Here is a 17,351-nt window from a genome sequence, read left to right on the forward strand (position 1 = left end):
AGGAACAAACAAATTGAATCTCTAGCGCGATAACTACATATCAATTCACTAGCTCAGCATACACAGATTTTTATTAAAATTGAACGATTTCAAAGAATAAAGAAAATGTATCCAAGAATTTTTGCAACTACATTCTTCTATATACTCCCCAATGAAAACCTGTCGAGCTATAATTTTCTGCCAACAAGATACTATCAGAAAGCTGCAGTGAGACCAGGGGTCGGCCTCATAGGATCTTTTTTAGTCTTCTCCTTCGCAAATTGCTAGCCCTGGATGACAGACCATTATAGTTTTACAAATCAGTAATGAGAAAACAACTTAAAAATCTTCACCTATTAGATGATAAAAAATATATATATTTAAAATATAAAATAGTAAAAAAAACACCTCTCCACTTCCCGTATGTGTTCATAAATCAACCATGTGTTGTGGCAGTAAAAGCAAGATGAAATGAGTTTAGATGCTGCCTATTAAATTTTAAAATAATTACGTAAAACATAACAGTGCGGGGACCATCTGTTCTGTTTTAAAGGAACAAAATTTTCCAGCATAGGCATACAGTATACATTCCTTGTGTAGAGCTCAATTGAACAAGAAACATGAGTTCCTTAATAAGGCCTTTATTATTGACGACATTCTATGTAATTTTGTGCCAAGTTTTATCCTCTTCATGCAAGCAAACTTTACATGCCACAGACTTGAACAATTTATGGGTGAGACAGACATTCCTGAAGACGCATATTGGATGAGTGCGTAAGTTAAAAAATAATATTCATTAGTAAGAGACACGTGATATTTAATTATATGTGTTCTATAAGTATGGAAAAAAGTACAAGAAGAAGAAAATCAAATTAAAGGGTCATATAAATTTAACCATTTATAGAAAGACTATAAGGCTGGCATGAGAATATGAGAGGAGTCCTAAAATTCTACGAATTATATCTTCTCTATAAGATAAGGATGGCACTATATATTTTATAAGTTACAAATTTACATTAGTCATAGAATATGAAATAATATAATCATATGTATATAATTTTTATATAAAACTATATATTCTATTGTTGTGTGCTTAAAGTGTTTGTGTCTTGCTTTTTAAGATTTGTTGTGTTAACATGTTTTTATTATGTGTCTGTGTCCATTGTCCATGTCCATGCATGTTAGAGAAGTTCAATAATCCTATCAGGATAGTTTACAACTTAATCGATACATTCACGAGCTGAAATATACACTATTGTCATAAATTCACCATAAGTAAAATATTCTTATCTAATGAAAAATAATCACTAATTATATTATAAGTAACATGTATGAGGTACAAACAATAAACTTGTGGAATATATGGGTTGGTCAAGTCAACCCACGTCTAAGTGTGGAAAAGATTTTTGAGATTGCAATATCTTGTATCTCTGCAGATATTTGATTTGCAAAGCTCTAGAACTCTTTAAGTTACTTGTCTGCAATTATGCCCTATGTATACGGTATACCCCAAGTATCTCAAAATGATATGATATGAAAGAAGTCAATAAGAGATATGGCCATTTGTCGGCACTGTGCTATAGATGTAGGTTAGTTGGCTACATCACATGTATAGATATGTATTTTTTCTTCCTTCCACATGCTTATACTTCTTAATTTAATTTACATGGTACCAGAGCGTTTGCAGATCCACACATAATTTTTGTCACAAAACCATATTTTATGTATTTCTTATAGCATATTTGTGGTTTTTCAACCATGTTTTATTATTGTGTGTGGATCATTTTTGTTTTTCTTGCAGACAACAATTCATCACATATTAGACAAAGGGGTGCATTGTGACAACGGTTGATTTCAAGACTCTTTTCAAGTTGGGCACTCCAGTTTAAATTTCATTACTCCAACTTAAGGGGGAGTATTAAACACTTGGGTTGAACAAATTGGCTCCAAATCTGCAGGTGAAGACAATATTTTGTATTTCCATAGATATATGACTAGCATCTCTCTAGGATTTACATAGACACTTGGTTTCCCTATCTGTCCGTTAAACATTCATATTTCAGGTTACCTAGCAGAAAAAGTAGGAGAGAAAATAGTTATACCAGTATTGATTGCGAAATACCACAGAATCAGTTGCTACTTTTCTCCCATCATTATTGCGGTTCCAGTGGTAGAATGCATGGGTTCTGTTCATGATCTCCAATGTAGAATGACCATAACTGGCTTCACGAAATGCAGAATACTCTGGTTGTGGGTCATAAAACCTATAGATCAATAACAAGAGTCACAAAGTGTTTCAACCAAAGGATTGTGAATGTGCCCTGAAAATTAAGAGAAGCTCTTGAGAATTTTAGAGTGATTCCCACCTCTTCATGCATAGAAATCAATAAGGAATACTTCAAAGTGTAAGGTTGTCTTACCTTCCAGCAAGGCCTTCCTGATTTCCTCCATCTCCAACAGTTATGTACACAGGAGCTGATTTATCAGGTATAGGATAACGTTCACCACTCGACACATTGTAATGTATATTTGAAATGCGATACTGCAAATCAGAAACGTTACTCTTTATGAGATACGGTTAAAGAAGACAAGCATAATCTGTTATATTTGATGCAGGATAAAAGTATTTCGGATGAGATCATGCATTGCCTCTAAATATATATCTATTTGTAGATAGTTCGTAGTACTTCAGACAAATTGTTGAATATGAGAGGGATGAAATTATTTCCAACTCAATTACACAATGAAATGTAGGGATGGATGTAATTTATGGTTGTCATTGTGGTTGTGGAGCAAGTGAATGGTGAAGTTCCAATACTGGATGGGATTCTTTTTCAGACATAACTCAAATATTTTTCCGAGTTGCATTTTGTTTAGGAAAAATCCTGTTGAAAATACTTGGGATCTAAAGAATAGTTTTCCTTGTATACCAAGGAAACTTCAGGTAGAACTTCAAATGGATATTTAAGCTATTGGTTGAGATGCCTTATAAGAACAAGAATAAGACCTATGAGAGGAGCTGGGTAAGTGAGGGATTCAGCTTCTTTACCTCACATTAGTAGATTAGAGAGAGAGAGAGAGAGAGAATTCATGGAGAGCAGGGAATGTAGGACGCTTTAAGGCTCAGGATATTGGGATTAAAAGAAGTTGGCATAGTTCAGAAGCCCCAACTTCCCAGGCCTAATAGGGGGATTATGCTCTAAAAGTGGTTTAAATTGCATGCAGTGCCCTTATAAACAGGATTCAGAGTGGCTTGCCCCTATACTAAAACACACAAACATGAACTTGTGTACTAATGTCCAATTTAGGTGTTCATAATTTCTGCTTTGTAATTAGCTCTACATAATATACAGTGGATTATCTCTTATCCTTGCAAGTAAGGAAGTATGTTTAACCACGTTAAAATGTGTTTGCGTAATTGTTTATTGCGTGAGGGGGTGAGGCATTGCCGTGACCAACATTTGTTATGACAAACTTCCCCAACAACTTATAATTTATTTGGCTTCATGAATTGTCTGACTTCAGTATTAGAAACATAAGTGAAAATCTGTAAATTTTGCTTTAACTAGGACAGGGAAGTAAATATGTTATGGAAACCAACCCTGTCCCAAACCCGAGTAGGTTATATTTTTAACACCATCCTCTGCCCATAAAACCGAGCTGGCTTTTGTACTCGTCCAAATAGTGTCGGGACAGGTTTCAGGTTAGATCACACAGTTTCACTTAGTCAAATTACAGTCCAAACAAATATGATAAGAAAGGAAAACAAAATCCATACCGATCTTTCGTAGGCATGAACATGGCCAGCAAAGATGAGATCAACTCTGGAACGGACGAACCAGCTTTCAAAAACAGCTCGCATACTTTCACCCTCCATGTAGTGGGCTACATTACTACTATAGATGGGAGCATGCATGAGAACAATTAACCAAGGTGTCTTCTCTCTATCCACTTTTTTTAGTTCTTCTCTCAGCCATTTCCATTGAGGTGTAGATTTCACTGGGAAAAACTTATCATTGATTTTAATTAGTATCACAGAGAGAGAAGTGACACCAGCCATTATTGAGAAAATAAAAACATCAGATCTCAACAAGGAAAAGTTATGGACGATGTAGCTTCTATTTACAAATGTCCAAATTCCTCCTTTATCCAAATTTTCCTTCTTTTTTTTTTTTTTTTTTTTTTTTTTTTTTTTTTTTTTTGGGTACATAGCATAGTAAGCTAAAAATAAAAGAAGAAAAGTGGAATGTAATGACACCAATATGGGTCTTTTCTTCCTATAATAGTATAGATAAGAACTTCAGTTGTTAAGGAATTAATTCAATCAATGTCCATCAGTCCATGTGCAAAACACCTAACTACAGTTTGATTGAAGTATAAGAAAAGGCTTTAATAGATAATAGAAGATTTATATCGTGATGCATGGCAAGCTATGTCATATAGAATTGGGTATAAATATGTTATAAGCATCTGATCTCAAACTCAATAACACTGGAATATAGCTAAATAGCCAATCTTTAGATTTCTTCTGTTATTTTAAAGGAAAAAAGTGCTTTTATGTAACATAAAGTGTTCAACATGAACATGTTACTCGTTTTGAAAAAATAATGTAACAAACGAAGCATCATAGGAAAATTTTATGCACGATTATATCATAATCTTGAATTTTTTTTTCATAGTTGGCACTCACACACACATGCCTCCACTGAGGCTCCTGACCTCCCTTTGGGAAGTAGGAGTTTGGTACCGCTGGGCCACTGGCCCATTGGTTATCATAATCTTGAATTATTGTATACAGTTTTAAGATGCGTATCTGACCAAACATGTTGATCATATAATCTATGCCCACCACCCTAGTGGGCTGTGTCCAACATGGCTACTCCTTTAAAAGTCCATCAAACATTAATGACAAGTGGGTACACGGGAGAAAAATGAGTAATTTTTTTTTTTTTTTTTTGATAATTGAGAAAAATGAGTAAAATAGAGTAAAATAGAAGTATCTACCAGAAAATTGTATAAATAAAAAAAGAGCATGACAAACAAAGGCGCGTGCATTATCCTTTCTTGAATGTCTCTGCATCAATTGCACATGATCAAGAAAATATAATAAATTCAGTCATCTTGTCCTCAAGTTTTGCCTTCTTGAACTTCTGACAGACAGATTAATTTCTAGTCCACTAAGCAATCTCAATTTCTTTCTATCAATCACACTCATTGTACAGAAATAACGTTCTAACCTACCCACTATTTCTACCTTAATTAAATTTTAAGAACCCAACGAAATAGCTGCCAAAATTTTCCATGTCAAAAAACCCTGATAGTCTTGGATTCATTCTTTCCATCCCAGCTATCAGTCATTATGTTACACTAACAACTGAAATTTTATGTTCTTATTTGAGCACAATAGCAAAAATGATCATGTTTTGCATACTGATAGATCACATCTTCCAAATTAGTAGATCTCCTTTACTTTAAAGCTTCGACGCCAAATGAAATTAAAAAGCAAATGGAACTTTTGGATCAACGCCCCTAATCTTCATAATAATGAAAATATTATTAAAAAATAAAAAATTTGGACAGAATCCCACAGACTCAACAACAGACAAGTGACTGACATATTACCATATGGAGAATAACTGGACAGGACAATAATGTGAGCGGAAGCACGTCGGACAGAATACCAAAGAGGATTGCTGCTTCCGGAGGCCAAATGAGGAGTAGCAAACCTATGTAAATATGATTTAAATGGAAACACTTCCCCCTGAAAACATGTAGTCACATATATGTTAACAACCAATGGACCATAAAGTGGATGAAATACCATTATTACCACATATCAAACTTTAGTTATACTGGATGCTGAACACAGATTAGGGAAGACATATGTAACAGATCATAGCAGAAGTAAATTAGTAATCACTGAGAAAGGATGATGCTGAACACAGATTGGGGAAGATATATGTTACAGATCATAGCAGAACTAATCACAAAGAAAGGATGAAACTACAAAAAAAAGATTGAACGTAAATTGCAGTGATGAAAATTAGTATCCAACTGTCTGAAGTATATGAGAAAACTTGAGGGGAGAAAGACAAAGCAAGAACTTGTAGAAATTACCATGTTTGGCATGTACTCAATTTCATGATTTCCAGCAGACCAAATCCATGGCTGATATGCAGCGCTTTGCTCAATAAAGCGACTCCACGAGTCCCATCTAATACCGACATCATTGTATTTATATCTATCAGCATAAGAGAGATCGCCAACGAATAAGACAGTCTGTCCTCCAGTCTGCATGTAATGCTGGAGAGTAGAAAGAGAATTATATGTTTGACCCAAATCACCTAAAATAAATAATAAAAAATCAATTAAAAATGAGTTTTCTTTTTCTAGTTCTGATCATTATCGAAAACATGTGTAATGCACTCATAAATAAACTTCCATATAAAGAAAGAAACCTGGGAATAGCTGATTAGGGAATGGCAAGAAACATGAAAAGGAAGTGAGAAATTAGAAGATTGCAACAAAAAATATGTTTACATAAATGATAAAAGTCCCAGGGTTTTGACTGCACTCAGACTTAGACTTGTGTCCACTTGTTAGCCTAAGCTACGACAATAATCCAAATCCTAAATCCGCTTTGCTCCCTAACTGCAAATGTAGTCCCTATTATCAAGAATTCTGAAATTTTTTGAATCCAGTCACCTCTGCTGGTGCTATTGTTGTAAAGATTCATTCTGGGCATAGACCTTCCTTCAAATATTGACAAATCTTTACTTGAATTGAATCGGGATCATATTCTTTGGTCATTCTGCCTCTGTATTTGAGGTACTACAAAGATGGATCAAAGAACTAGAGGAAGCAAGAAAGGCTCACAAACTTTATGCAAGATTATAGGATAACAAGATACACATATATCAGATCCTTCCATGAAAAAAAATGGAATTTCATTTCTCACCACTTAATCACGATATTCCAACCATATCATTTTCATGTGGTAGGGCCAACCTCTGAACGTAAAGCCCATGAAAGTTAGGAGAGTAATTCCAGGCACTTGCACATGTAAAATAGCCTTATAACAATCACTTCTGGGAAATCATTTTGAGCATTCTGCCAAGAGAAGGAATCTGCACATGTGCTCGCACGTACACACTAGCAAGGAGTTGCTAATTTTTGAAATTCTGGATTTCAATTAAACTTAATTATATGGATAAGTTACATAATATATATACACATATATCAAGTTGCTTATGTTCATATTTTATACATATATGAGCACAGATAGATATAGGCACACACACTTGTGTAAGGACATGATATTTATATTACTGAGATTTTTTTAAGTATTTAGAAAAATGAGTGGTTTTATTTTATTTTTATTTTTTTCATACTAAGTAATTGGTATTGGAAAAAAAAAATAATAATAATAATTTGAGTGGTTTTAAAATAAGAGATTTATTATTTATCCAAAAATAAATACAGGGTTTAGAATAAGGGGCCATCCCTTACTGCAGAGGTAACTGCCAAGCGCAGAAAATGCAAGTTGGAGTTTGATGGCCTGTCATATTCTACAAATAGTACTAGAGATTAGGTTTCCAACATTATGCATAATGATTTTATAGTGAAAATGTGGCTGCTCATACAATCATTCAACTTAATACACCTTGTTAGTAGGGTACTGCCATATATGTATAAACGTTGGACCTAGATCTGAACTTGGGTGAGTTGTTATTCATGTCCATTTTAAGTAGTAACTTCATAACCTGAAGATAAATTTCTTTTTTATCCAATGAAAAAATAATAATAAGATAAAGTTCAGGTAAAATATTCTAGTGCGACCAAATCTAAGGCCCATTAATATTTGTAACAAGTTACTTTATGGTATGCAATACACACACACTGCTGATTTATTTGTGAAAACATAGAACGATAAGACTAATATAACAACAAAATTAGAAGTTTTCTTTCCTAAAAACAACTTCATTCCGATACAAGTTCTCCTTCCAAAATTCAAGTTTCAAACACAATGATGCAACATTTTAACACATCTTAGGTATCAACCCCAATTTCTCTAATGTAGCCTACTTCTGTCTGTTGAAATAAGGCAACAAGAAAAATTAGGGAACCATTCATTATCTCAAGCATGCCAAATATCTCTGTTGAAAGATAAAAAAATTGAAGAGAGAAATTAAACATGAAAAACACAGGTATACAATGTGGTTCGGCCAATATGGCCTACATCCACCGCACACAAAGTCTAAAGGACTACACTTTAATTAAATTTTCTCTTAATATTGTTTACAATGAGCACCTCTATTTATAGGTGAAAGAATACAAGTGATAAATATGAAAAATACATTGATGGAGGATTCCTAAAATCACTCCAATCAATTTCTATAATAGACTAAAATCACTTCTATGATATTCTCCCAACACCACCCCACCCCCACACACCCCCACCCAAAACCCCCCCAAGTTTTGGTACTCGGAGATTTAAAATATAAGTGTTTAACTTGAACTAAATATGAAATTGTCGAGAGTCCAAGATGAGTAGATCGGGAGATCAAATACGAGTTGATCCAGAGATCCGAGATGAGTTGATCCGAAGATCTGAGACGAGTTAATCCGGAGACCCGAGACGAGTTTAGAACAGGGTATGATAAACCTGCTCTGATACCATGTTAACAACCATCTACTCCAAAAGCTTAAGTTGTTAGAGATGGTGTAACTTAAATATATAAATCTTTCAACAATGTCTAAATCTAATTTGTTTACCCAGAGTCTCATTATAGAACATATAGATTGAAAAGTAAAATCAAATATAATAAAGCTAAAAGCTAATATGATAAGCTGCCCCACCTCAAGGTCGTTACTCGTCATCATAATTAAACAATATTCTTTAAAGAAAAATAAAAGGAGAGTGTGCGTGTGAGAGAGAGAGAATAGGTCACATTTTTTAGTAAAAAAGTATGTCATCAGATAAATAGCTGTATCATGATTATATTGGAGAAGAAAGGGGACATTGGCTATGTGGAATTTAATTAGTGTTTGTCAATTCCGAAAAGGGGGGGAAAAAAAAAATAAATAAAGTGAAATTGCTCATCAGAGAGAGAGAGAGGGGGGGGGGGGGGGGGGGGTGTTACTATAATACAACATACAAATGAATAATGTTAATATATTTAATATTTTGTATATAAACATATAAATTTAAAAAGTTACAGAGAAATAGTTCTTATGCATGTGCTTAGGGTGTAAGAAAGCTAGCAAGTACCATGAACATAGGGATTGTTGAGGACAGAGAGAATCCGTAATAGTCACAATCAACAGATGCAGCAATGATATTTCTGACTCAATAACAGATAGAAAGTAAATTTAAAATATCTAGGAAAATTGGAGCTCCTCTCAGCATATATTTAGCTCTCAGTGAAAGTTATGTGGCTATTCACTAGCACCACGCCCATGCAATGGCAATGCATCATACATCAGTAGCCATAATAAAACTGTCTTGAATTGGTAATACCCATAGTCCTATAGAAGCCATAGATCAATATATTAACGTAGAGCCAACTATAAGGGTGTGATAACGTTAAAAAACTGATGACACATGATCAATGAGGAAAGTTTATGCGGCAGAATTGCAAAGGAACATGGTCACTAGTAATTGTATGTCACAGCTAATACGGCGGACGTCCACAGACAAACTGGAACGCCAATGGTATAAGGAGGCAAATAAGGACAAGGAATGAAATTCCTTTCCTGTGGCATGGAAAGCTTCTTCCCCGTATGGAACACAAATGAGGCCCACTTGCCAGGGATCAGAAGCAGTACCGAGAGTGATCCTCAATGGAAGTGTCCAGGACCATGAAGGTGGACTGATGGGAACCATAATGGGATCTCTTCTTGTAGAATAGCACAGGACTCTGCAATGCTCATCCTGTGGAATATAGCTTGACGAAGCATTTGGCTGTTACTTTCACAGTGGGTAATTCATCCATCATTACTCCTTGGATGTGTCCACATAGGATCAACTCCACAAGGTCTTGTCACAATAAAGAGCCATATGTGATCCTCAGATCCAGCGAGGCATGTTATGGTCCGGCTCACAGTAGCAGAGAGTGTCATGTTACAGGGTGAGAAGGTCATGATGTATATTGAGAAACAACATGCCACTAAAAATCACCTTCAGATAATTCCTTTTTCCGTATATCAAACCGAGTCACTATGACTGTAACGTTGATGGATTTGGATGTCACTGCCAGAAAATCCATCTATGTGGCTCCTCAATAAATAAGGAGGGGACAACAGAAGGACGGACTGAATCTGGCAAAAGTCTAAAGCGCTCAGTAGGAGATAGTGTACTGTTTCTCTCTTGTGCTTCTTCCCTAATCTCCTCACAATCTTGACCTCCTCAAGGTCTCATCTCATTATAAGTTGTGAAATACTCTCTTCTTCCTCCCCTACACTTCAGCAACCCAGAGTGAGAAAGGATTCCCACCTAGGCAGAATTGCTGGTATAAAAAGCTAAGAGAAAGGACCGCGCACCCGCTCGCGCGCACACACAGAAATTGCACAAAAAACTAAATGATTTTCTCAGGCCTTTGGTAGCTTTTACTAGAAGGAAAGGGGAGGTGAGTGGATATCATCAATTTCTAAAAGCCCAAGTTTCTTTGTTTCAATTTTTCCTCTTCTTCATCCAAAAGAAATGGCTTTTCTTCCAACCATAGATTTTTTCATTTACATTTTCTAGTTTCCTATAAGAAAACTCAAATGGTCAAAAGAAAATCTCTCCTGAAACAAAGCACAAAAAATTATTTTCCTGAAACAAAGCACAACCAACCATTCAGGCATTGACACAGCTCAATATCTCAACTATTCAATGAAAAGCAATTTAAACTAGTCTTTTAAGAAATAATGAGGAAGGAATGTCTCACCAATAATACCAAATATATAGGTAGCATCTGGGTCAATTTTTGGAGGTGTCTGAAACCAAAACTCACGTGAAGAGTCACCCGTCCCAATCTTGTAATAGTACTTGGTGTCATACTAGAAATACAAATTAATGTACCATCAGTTAATGAAAATATATAAACAACAATTAAAAAGTTTTAAATGTAAAGAAGAATTTAGAATAGCAAAATCTAATATATGGTAATATTTCCAAAGTTAACATAAATATGAATACTTCAACAAAATCAGACCATATATAACTGGTGGTGACACTGTTTTCAATGGTGGTTATAACTGTTATAAAGGCATCTAAGGAACCAATGAAAGAGATGAAGCCCTCCACATAAGCACACAATTACCTATCATACTATAAAAGTAATACAACCACATTTTATATTCATAAGGTTATAAAATCCTGTCTACTCTCTATTAAATCAATAATGCTATGTCACATTTTCCAAGCCATACTTTTCTATATTAGATATAATGGAATGAAATTAGATACTTATTTTGTCACTGAAATGAACATTAATGATATTTTGTTCACCTAACAAGGACTGGATTTTCTGCATATATTTTTTTTTTATTTCTTCAAAATATGTCGAAAATCAAAGTATATGATACAATATACACTATGACACAATACACAGACCATACCAAAATCAATACTCTGACATGATAAGCAACAAAACAACTATGCATAAATGCATGAAAATAAACCAGTGCCTTAACCGATCTCCCAAATTTGTAGCAAGTGCTATCATTGTTGATGGCCTAGAATTGGTGCAGAACACTAGCACGTGTATCTCTTTCAAGAAACAGGATATCGTATCTAGAAAATAAAAAATGACACTAGCAGGAACTAGACCCCAACCCCTGTGGATTCCTTCATCACACCATAAAAAAGACAGTGATATTGAACCAAAACATATGCAAACACAAACGAATGCTATTTCACATTTAAATAAAAATAGGAATATAGCTAATTAAAAACTATAAGTTCGTACACTCAACATCAGCCTTTTATCACTTGTATAGCATAGCGAGATTTACTGGCGTTGGTAAGTATTAACCTGTCCCAACTCCAAAGTAGGGCTGTTGCTTGTTGCAGTAATAAAAAACTTGAGCTGTCAAGCGTGAAAACGCGTGTTTGAGCTTAAGAGTACCAATTTGTGCAAGTAAAACCAAAAGTTAGGTTTGCATCTAGGTTAATGCTATCGAATCCCGCTTTGGCAAGACTACTGCTTGCAACTTGAAAATGGCCTTCTTTTAACTAAGTATAAATACTTGGTAATAAGGCACAATTAAGGTTGAGATAGTTTACTGTGTCTTGTTTCATCATAGAAGTTACTATAATCCCTACATATTTGGAACAAAAATTGTAAAGAGAATTGGGAGTGACAACCGTTAACGAACAAAAATTATAGAGATTAGATTTGGTACTCAGAAAAGAAAAAAAAAAAAAAAAAAAAAAAAAAAAAAAAAAAAAAAAAAAGGAAAACTATTGCAACATCTCCTCTGATGGCCCCATGTGTATCAGTGACAGTTAATCCTCCGTTCTTATAATTAAGTAGACTCAGCAGCATGATTCTGGAACCGCTTCGTGATGTTATAGAATGATTTTATGGCTGGGAGACCTTACCTATACATTATTTCTTTCTTTCTTTTTTTCCATCAAACATATTCTTTGAAAATGAATGTATTAATAAGCACGCTATATTCACAGTTTATAGCTTTCATAAAGGTAAACTAACCAAGTAATCACATAGTTACTCGATATGTACAATATGATAACTTCCATCTCCAATGATCTCTAGTATATTTCTTGATGCTTGTGAAGGTCTATCTACCACATATGCATGTGTGCGCACCATACATAGTGTATTGTAGGTGAGGGACTGTGGATATAGGTGTATACAATGTATGCTTATGCATAAGCAAGCTTACTTATGCATGTCATCATCAACTGACCTGAAGCATACCTCCTGAGGCAAGTAACTACCGCTTGTCCATCTCATGCCAAAACTAATCTTGGTCCAGGCCTCATAGCCAATAATACAGTCCTCTTAGCCAAATCCATGTACCAGCACTTAGTTATGAAAATCACCCAACAATCCATTATGAGTCACAGACAAATGTGCCTGGATATTGCATGCAAAGCCAAGAAATTTTACGCCCTGAGAGTTAATCAAGGGCGGCCACCTTGTGCAATCTGGCCTATAGTCCCCCTTGAGCATGCAGATAGAAAGAAGGCCATAATCCCTTTAGCATGTAGACACTAGTTACTCATAGAAATAGACATACAAAGATATGAACACATGCATGTTCACAAATATATGTATGAATGTATGTTAGTTAATTCATATTACTCTAGGAAATCAACACTGAAATTAGTGACAAGCACACATACATTAGATGAACACAGAAATGAGAAAGCTCTTTCAGACTACAGTAATTTAGAAAATATTTGACATGAGAATCAATTGGTTCAATAATATCTACCTGAAGACCATCAACAAGGCAATGATGTATATAGCCAGATTTGTATTTGTAAAAGGTGTAGTTTGTCATTGTGCCATCAGCACTAAAATCATATTTCTTCTGTGATGTGCCATATTGTACTTTGCTGGACCCTGGTTCATCAGTTGTAACCCAAGATATTATGACAGCCTTCCCATCATAGTCACCTTGGATAATATGCACCTGCAGGGGAAATTCAAGGAGTAAAATTAATTCGCAAGAAAAGTGTTTAACATAGATCCAATATCCCCACAGGAAAACACAACATAAATTTTAAATAGATAATAGATTGAGCACAACATTATTTGACTCAAAATCTACCAAACTATGAGATAAGCATCTTCAAAATGAAAAATTATCAGTAAAGCAATTTTATTCTTGTACCAACTAACCCACTCTTCCTTGAGGTCATTATACAAAGAAAGAATTATCAAAATTCAAAAATTCACCGAACGAAAGTTCCATCGCTATTTGGCTTTAATAACAACAATAAAAGGATTTAGTGAAAAGTGTTCAAGCCACCAAATGCCACCACTATTTAAACATAATTCACCAAATTGTAATACATAGAACAAATCCCTTCAGGTCTTAGTTCTTCAGAGGTTTTCTAACTTTTCTCACCCTTCAGTTCACATTTTAAGAAATTTCTCATAAGTTTTTGTTGGAGTTCACCATAATGTCTGGAAATTATTTTGCTGTAGCACCTTTTAATGTGCTCTATTTTTCAGCTTCTTGCTTCCTGTTTCCATTCCAGTCATTTTCGATTCCCATTTCCAACTAAAGGCCACTTCCCCCACAAAAATTACTAAACAAATAAAATTTACTGGACACGCCTTCAATATAGCAGTAGGCAGGTGTTACTTCTGAGCAACAAATGCTAACTAGCAACATAAAATGTGTTTTTGCATCAAATTAGGTCTACAAACAATAAACCACACAGACATGACATTTTTTTAAAATCCCCAAGTATAACAAAAAATGAAAGTTGAGAACAATGAATTAATAAAAATAATGCACAATCCAAAATCTTAACCTACATAAGCTTATATTTACCAACTCATTAACACTCTTTTTTTGGGAATGGAATTTAGAGAGCTTGGAATGATGGACTCATTCATAAAAATAAAAATAAAAACTTTACGTTTTAAAGTCATATGTCTAGATCTATTTGTTTCACTGAAGAGTGATGCTAGTCAAGCCAAAAAACATAAACTAACTGACCAACACGAAGAATATGACTAAAAGATTTATCCACGCAGGTCCACATGATGTCATCTCATATGTCTATATTGGTCATTTTCCTTTCGCATCGTTTAGTTGGCTTAGTTTTCCTGTTTGAGAAGTATTTTTCGTCCATAAATATCATATATTAAGGCTTGGAACCACAAATTTGAAAACATGAATGCTTACTTGCTGAGGTGCATTATAACCTTTTGGAACTTTGAAAACTTCATTGTCAAGTGGGACATCAATGGACGGCCATTCAGAACGAATAAAAGTACTTGTGATCCTTGCACTCCCATGTTCCACAGAGCTCGAGGCAACAAATAATATATATAAGAACCGAAACGAAGTTAAGCGCTGCGCATATGCCCACAGCATTATTGTATGTAGTTCAGCCTGAAGACGACAGAGTTCAGTTAATCCACGAAGGAATACCAATGAACCAAATGAAATCAGAAACTAGCAGTACAACAAATATTAGTGCACCCATAACAATAACATTAGTGATAATAATCGCACTGAGAGAAGGAGGAGGCCAAAACAATGTGGATTTCATTGTGCAACCAAAAAAAAAAAACACTTTGGAGTTGGAAGTCTTGGGACTCAATTGGCGTCTTATCTCGAAACCTTTGGGGATTCTGAGATGGGTCCACTCAATTTTATTAATTCCAGACAGTGGTGAAATAGATTCAATAATCTAACTCTAGGCAATCAAGAATCAACCCGACCACACTCCATACTGATTTAATAGCACTGGAATTCACATAAAACTGATAATTTAACTCACTTGTCAATTTGTTTTTATATTATTTTTTCTTTGGCAATTTCTTGATTAACACAACCTCAGTCAATCTGCTCCATCTAGTTTCAACTCTCAATATCCGGGCTAATTAAACCAAACCATTAACACTTAGATCCTTCTTAACTCCCTCTAATTAATGGGGAAAAAAAAAAAAAAATTAACAATTTGAAAACAAGACAGGTGGTTTAAACATTTTCCCAAATATTAAAATCGACAAAATAGGGCAAGTAGACAATTAACCCACTTAGCAACAAAAATTTGCTTCAAAAAAATGCAAACAAGTTAAAATTGCATGCTCTCTATCAATCTTCAACTAAAACTGATGGATATTTTTGTGGCTTTGAATATTCATTTCTAAATTTTCCTATCTCTACACTTACACAATTTAACAAATATATATTTGTTATATATATTCGCCGTTAAATTAGGCGGAGACACTCCTTAAACTTCATAACATAAAATATATGTACTTTTTTTTATTATTTATTGTTATGTTTATCTGTGGAGAGAGAGAGAGAGTGGTACCTGAAGCTTTGTTGAGAGAGAGAGAGAGAGGGGGTTGGAAGGGCCTTTTGATCGGTGACGGAATTTAAATGAGGAATGGGAAGCGTAAAGTAGCAGCAGCGGATAAAAACATTGAAGTTATGGTGGCGTAAGGTAGCAGAAACAGAAACTACTTACCAACTGAACAACGGGTGAAGTGCACACCCCAGGGTAGAAATTGACGCGTTCAAAAAAAATAAAAAATGGATCTTACTCGTTCAAATAGACTTAGAGAGTATAATTCATATGAAACCCATTTTCTCTATATCCCTTGCTCTTACGGCGTCGTTTGGATACACAGGAGGGAAAAAAAAAGTAAACAGGAGGAAAAAAAAAGTAAAGGATTATGAGAGAAAAGAAAAGAAAAGAAAGGAAAGGATTATGAGAGGAAATGATAGCTATAATGTTTGGATTAATAGGAAAGAAAAGGAAGGAATTGATAATATTATTGTTTGGATAAAACAAAGAATAGAAAACAAAGGAATTGACAATAATAAAATTATCATCTTACCCTTTCTTTTTAGGGTTAGAGGGCAAAATCAAATCAGCCTCCTCCATCTTTCCATTCTCGTTCTCACTCCCCCTCACTGTCTCTCTCTCTCTCTCTCTCCTACTGCAAACTACAGAATCTACAAAAATATATTAATGTCAAAACCCATATCGACTCTCTCTCTCTCTCTCTCTCCAACTGCCAACTACAAAATCTACCAAAATTAGAAGATCAAAACCATATTTCCATAATTGTTGATTTCACTATTGTTGATTTGGGCATCATCTTCTTCGATTACTGGCAGACAAGGCTATAGATTCATCTTCCTCCTCCGCGGCAACTGAGAAGCCTGTTAGCGAAGAACCCGAAACTTACCACATTCGAACCCTAGCTTTCGTCATCGGCAGGTTTTAATCTCTCTCTATATATGGGTTTTATTTTATTTTATTTTATTTTTCTAAAATCAACTAATCAAGGTCTGTAATCAACTTCCAGCGACTTTTCCGACGATCTCTGCAACTTCCGGCGACTTTTCCGATGATCTCTGCAACTTCTGACGACTTTTCCGGATGGGCTCCAAACGTCATTTGCTCCCTTTTTCTCCAAATCCCTCCAAATCTTGTCAATATTGGAGGGATTTGGTTTTACTGTTTTGGAGAGATTTGGAGGAATAGGTTATCCCTCCAAATCCTTCCCAATCCTTTCTTTCTATCCAAAACCCTCCATCTAAACACACCTATCCCTATCCTTCCCGTTCTTTTATCTCCAAAACCCTCTAAATCCCTCAATCCAAACGAGGCCTAAGGGTGTTCAAAAAATCTGATAAATCAAAAAATCGGACTATAA

General features: G+C 34.9%; 1 protein-coding gene across 3 annotated transcripts; it reads right to left on the reverse strand.

The window, feature by feature from the left end:
- On the reverse strand, nt 1-16,265 carry LOC132304494 (bifunctional purple acid phosphatase 26-like). Of its 3 annotated transcripts, XM_059802191.1 has the most exons (10): nt 15,998-16,212; nt 14,857-15,066; nt 13,429-13,629; nt 10,911-11,022; nt 6,097-6,323; nt 5,602-5,740; nt 3,758-3,978; nt 2,400-2,521; nt 2,082-2,243; nt 1-269 (listed from the first exon to the last, which is right to left on the reverse strand). In XM_059802191.1, exons 2-10 carry the CDS (start codon nt 15,046-15,048, stop codon nt 227-229), a joined length of 1,419 nt encoding a protein of 472 aa, XP_059658174.1. In that variant the 5' UTR covers nt 15,049-15,066; nt 15,998-16,212; the 3' UTR covers nt 1-226. The 3 variants fall into 3 exon arrangements, with proteins under 3 accessions (XP_059658174.1, XP_059658175.1, XP_059658176.1); XM_059802192.1 differs by lacking the exon at nt 10,911-11,022 and having other exon boundaries at nt 6,097-6,282; nt 15,998-16,213; XM_059802193.1 differs by lacking the exon at nt 1-269 and having other exon boundaries at nt 2,201-2,300; nt 15,998-16,265.
- Between the last annotated feature and the right edge of the window lie 1,086 nt (nt 16,266-17,351).

Source organism: Cornus florida, unplaced genomic scaffold, assembly GCF_030987335.1.
Source record: "Cornus florida cultivar Cherokee Brave unplaced genomic scaffold, ASM3098733v1 CherokeeBrave_3.0.0_Hap2_Chr04, whole genome shotgun sequence".
In the NCBI taxonomy this organism is placed as follows: domain Eukaryota; kingdom Viridiplantae; phylum Streptophyta; class Magnoliopsida; order Cornales; family Cornaceae; genus Cornus; species Cornus florida.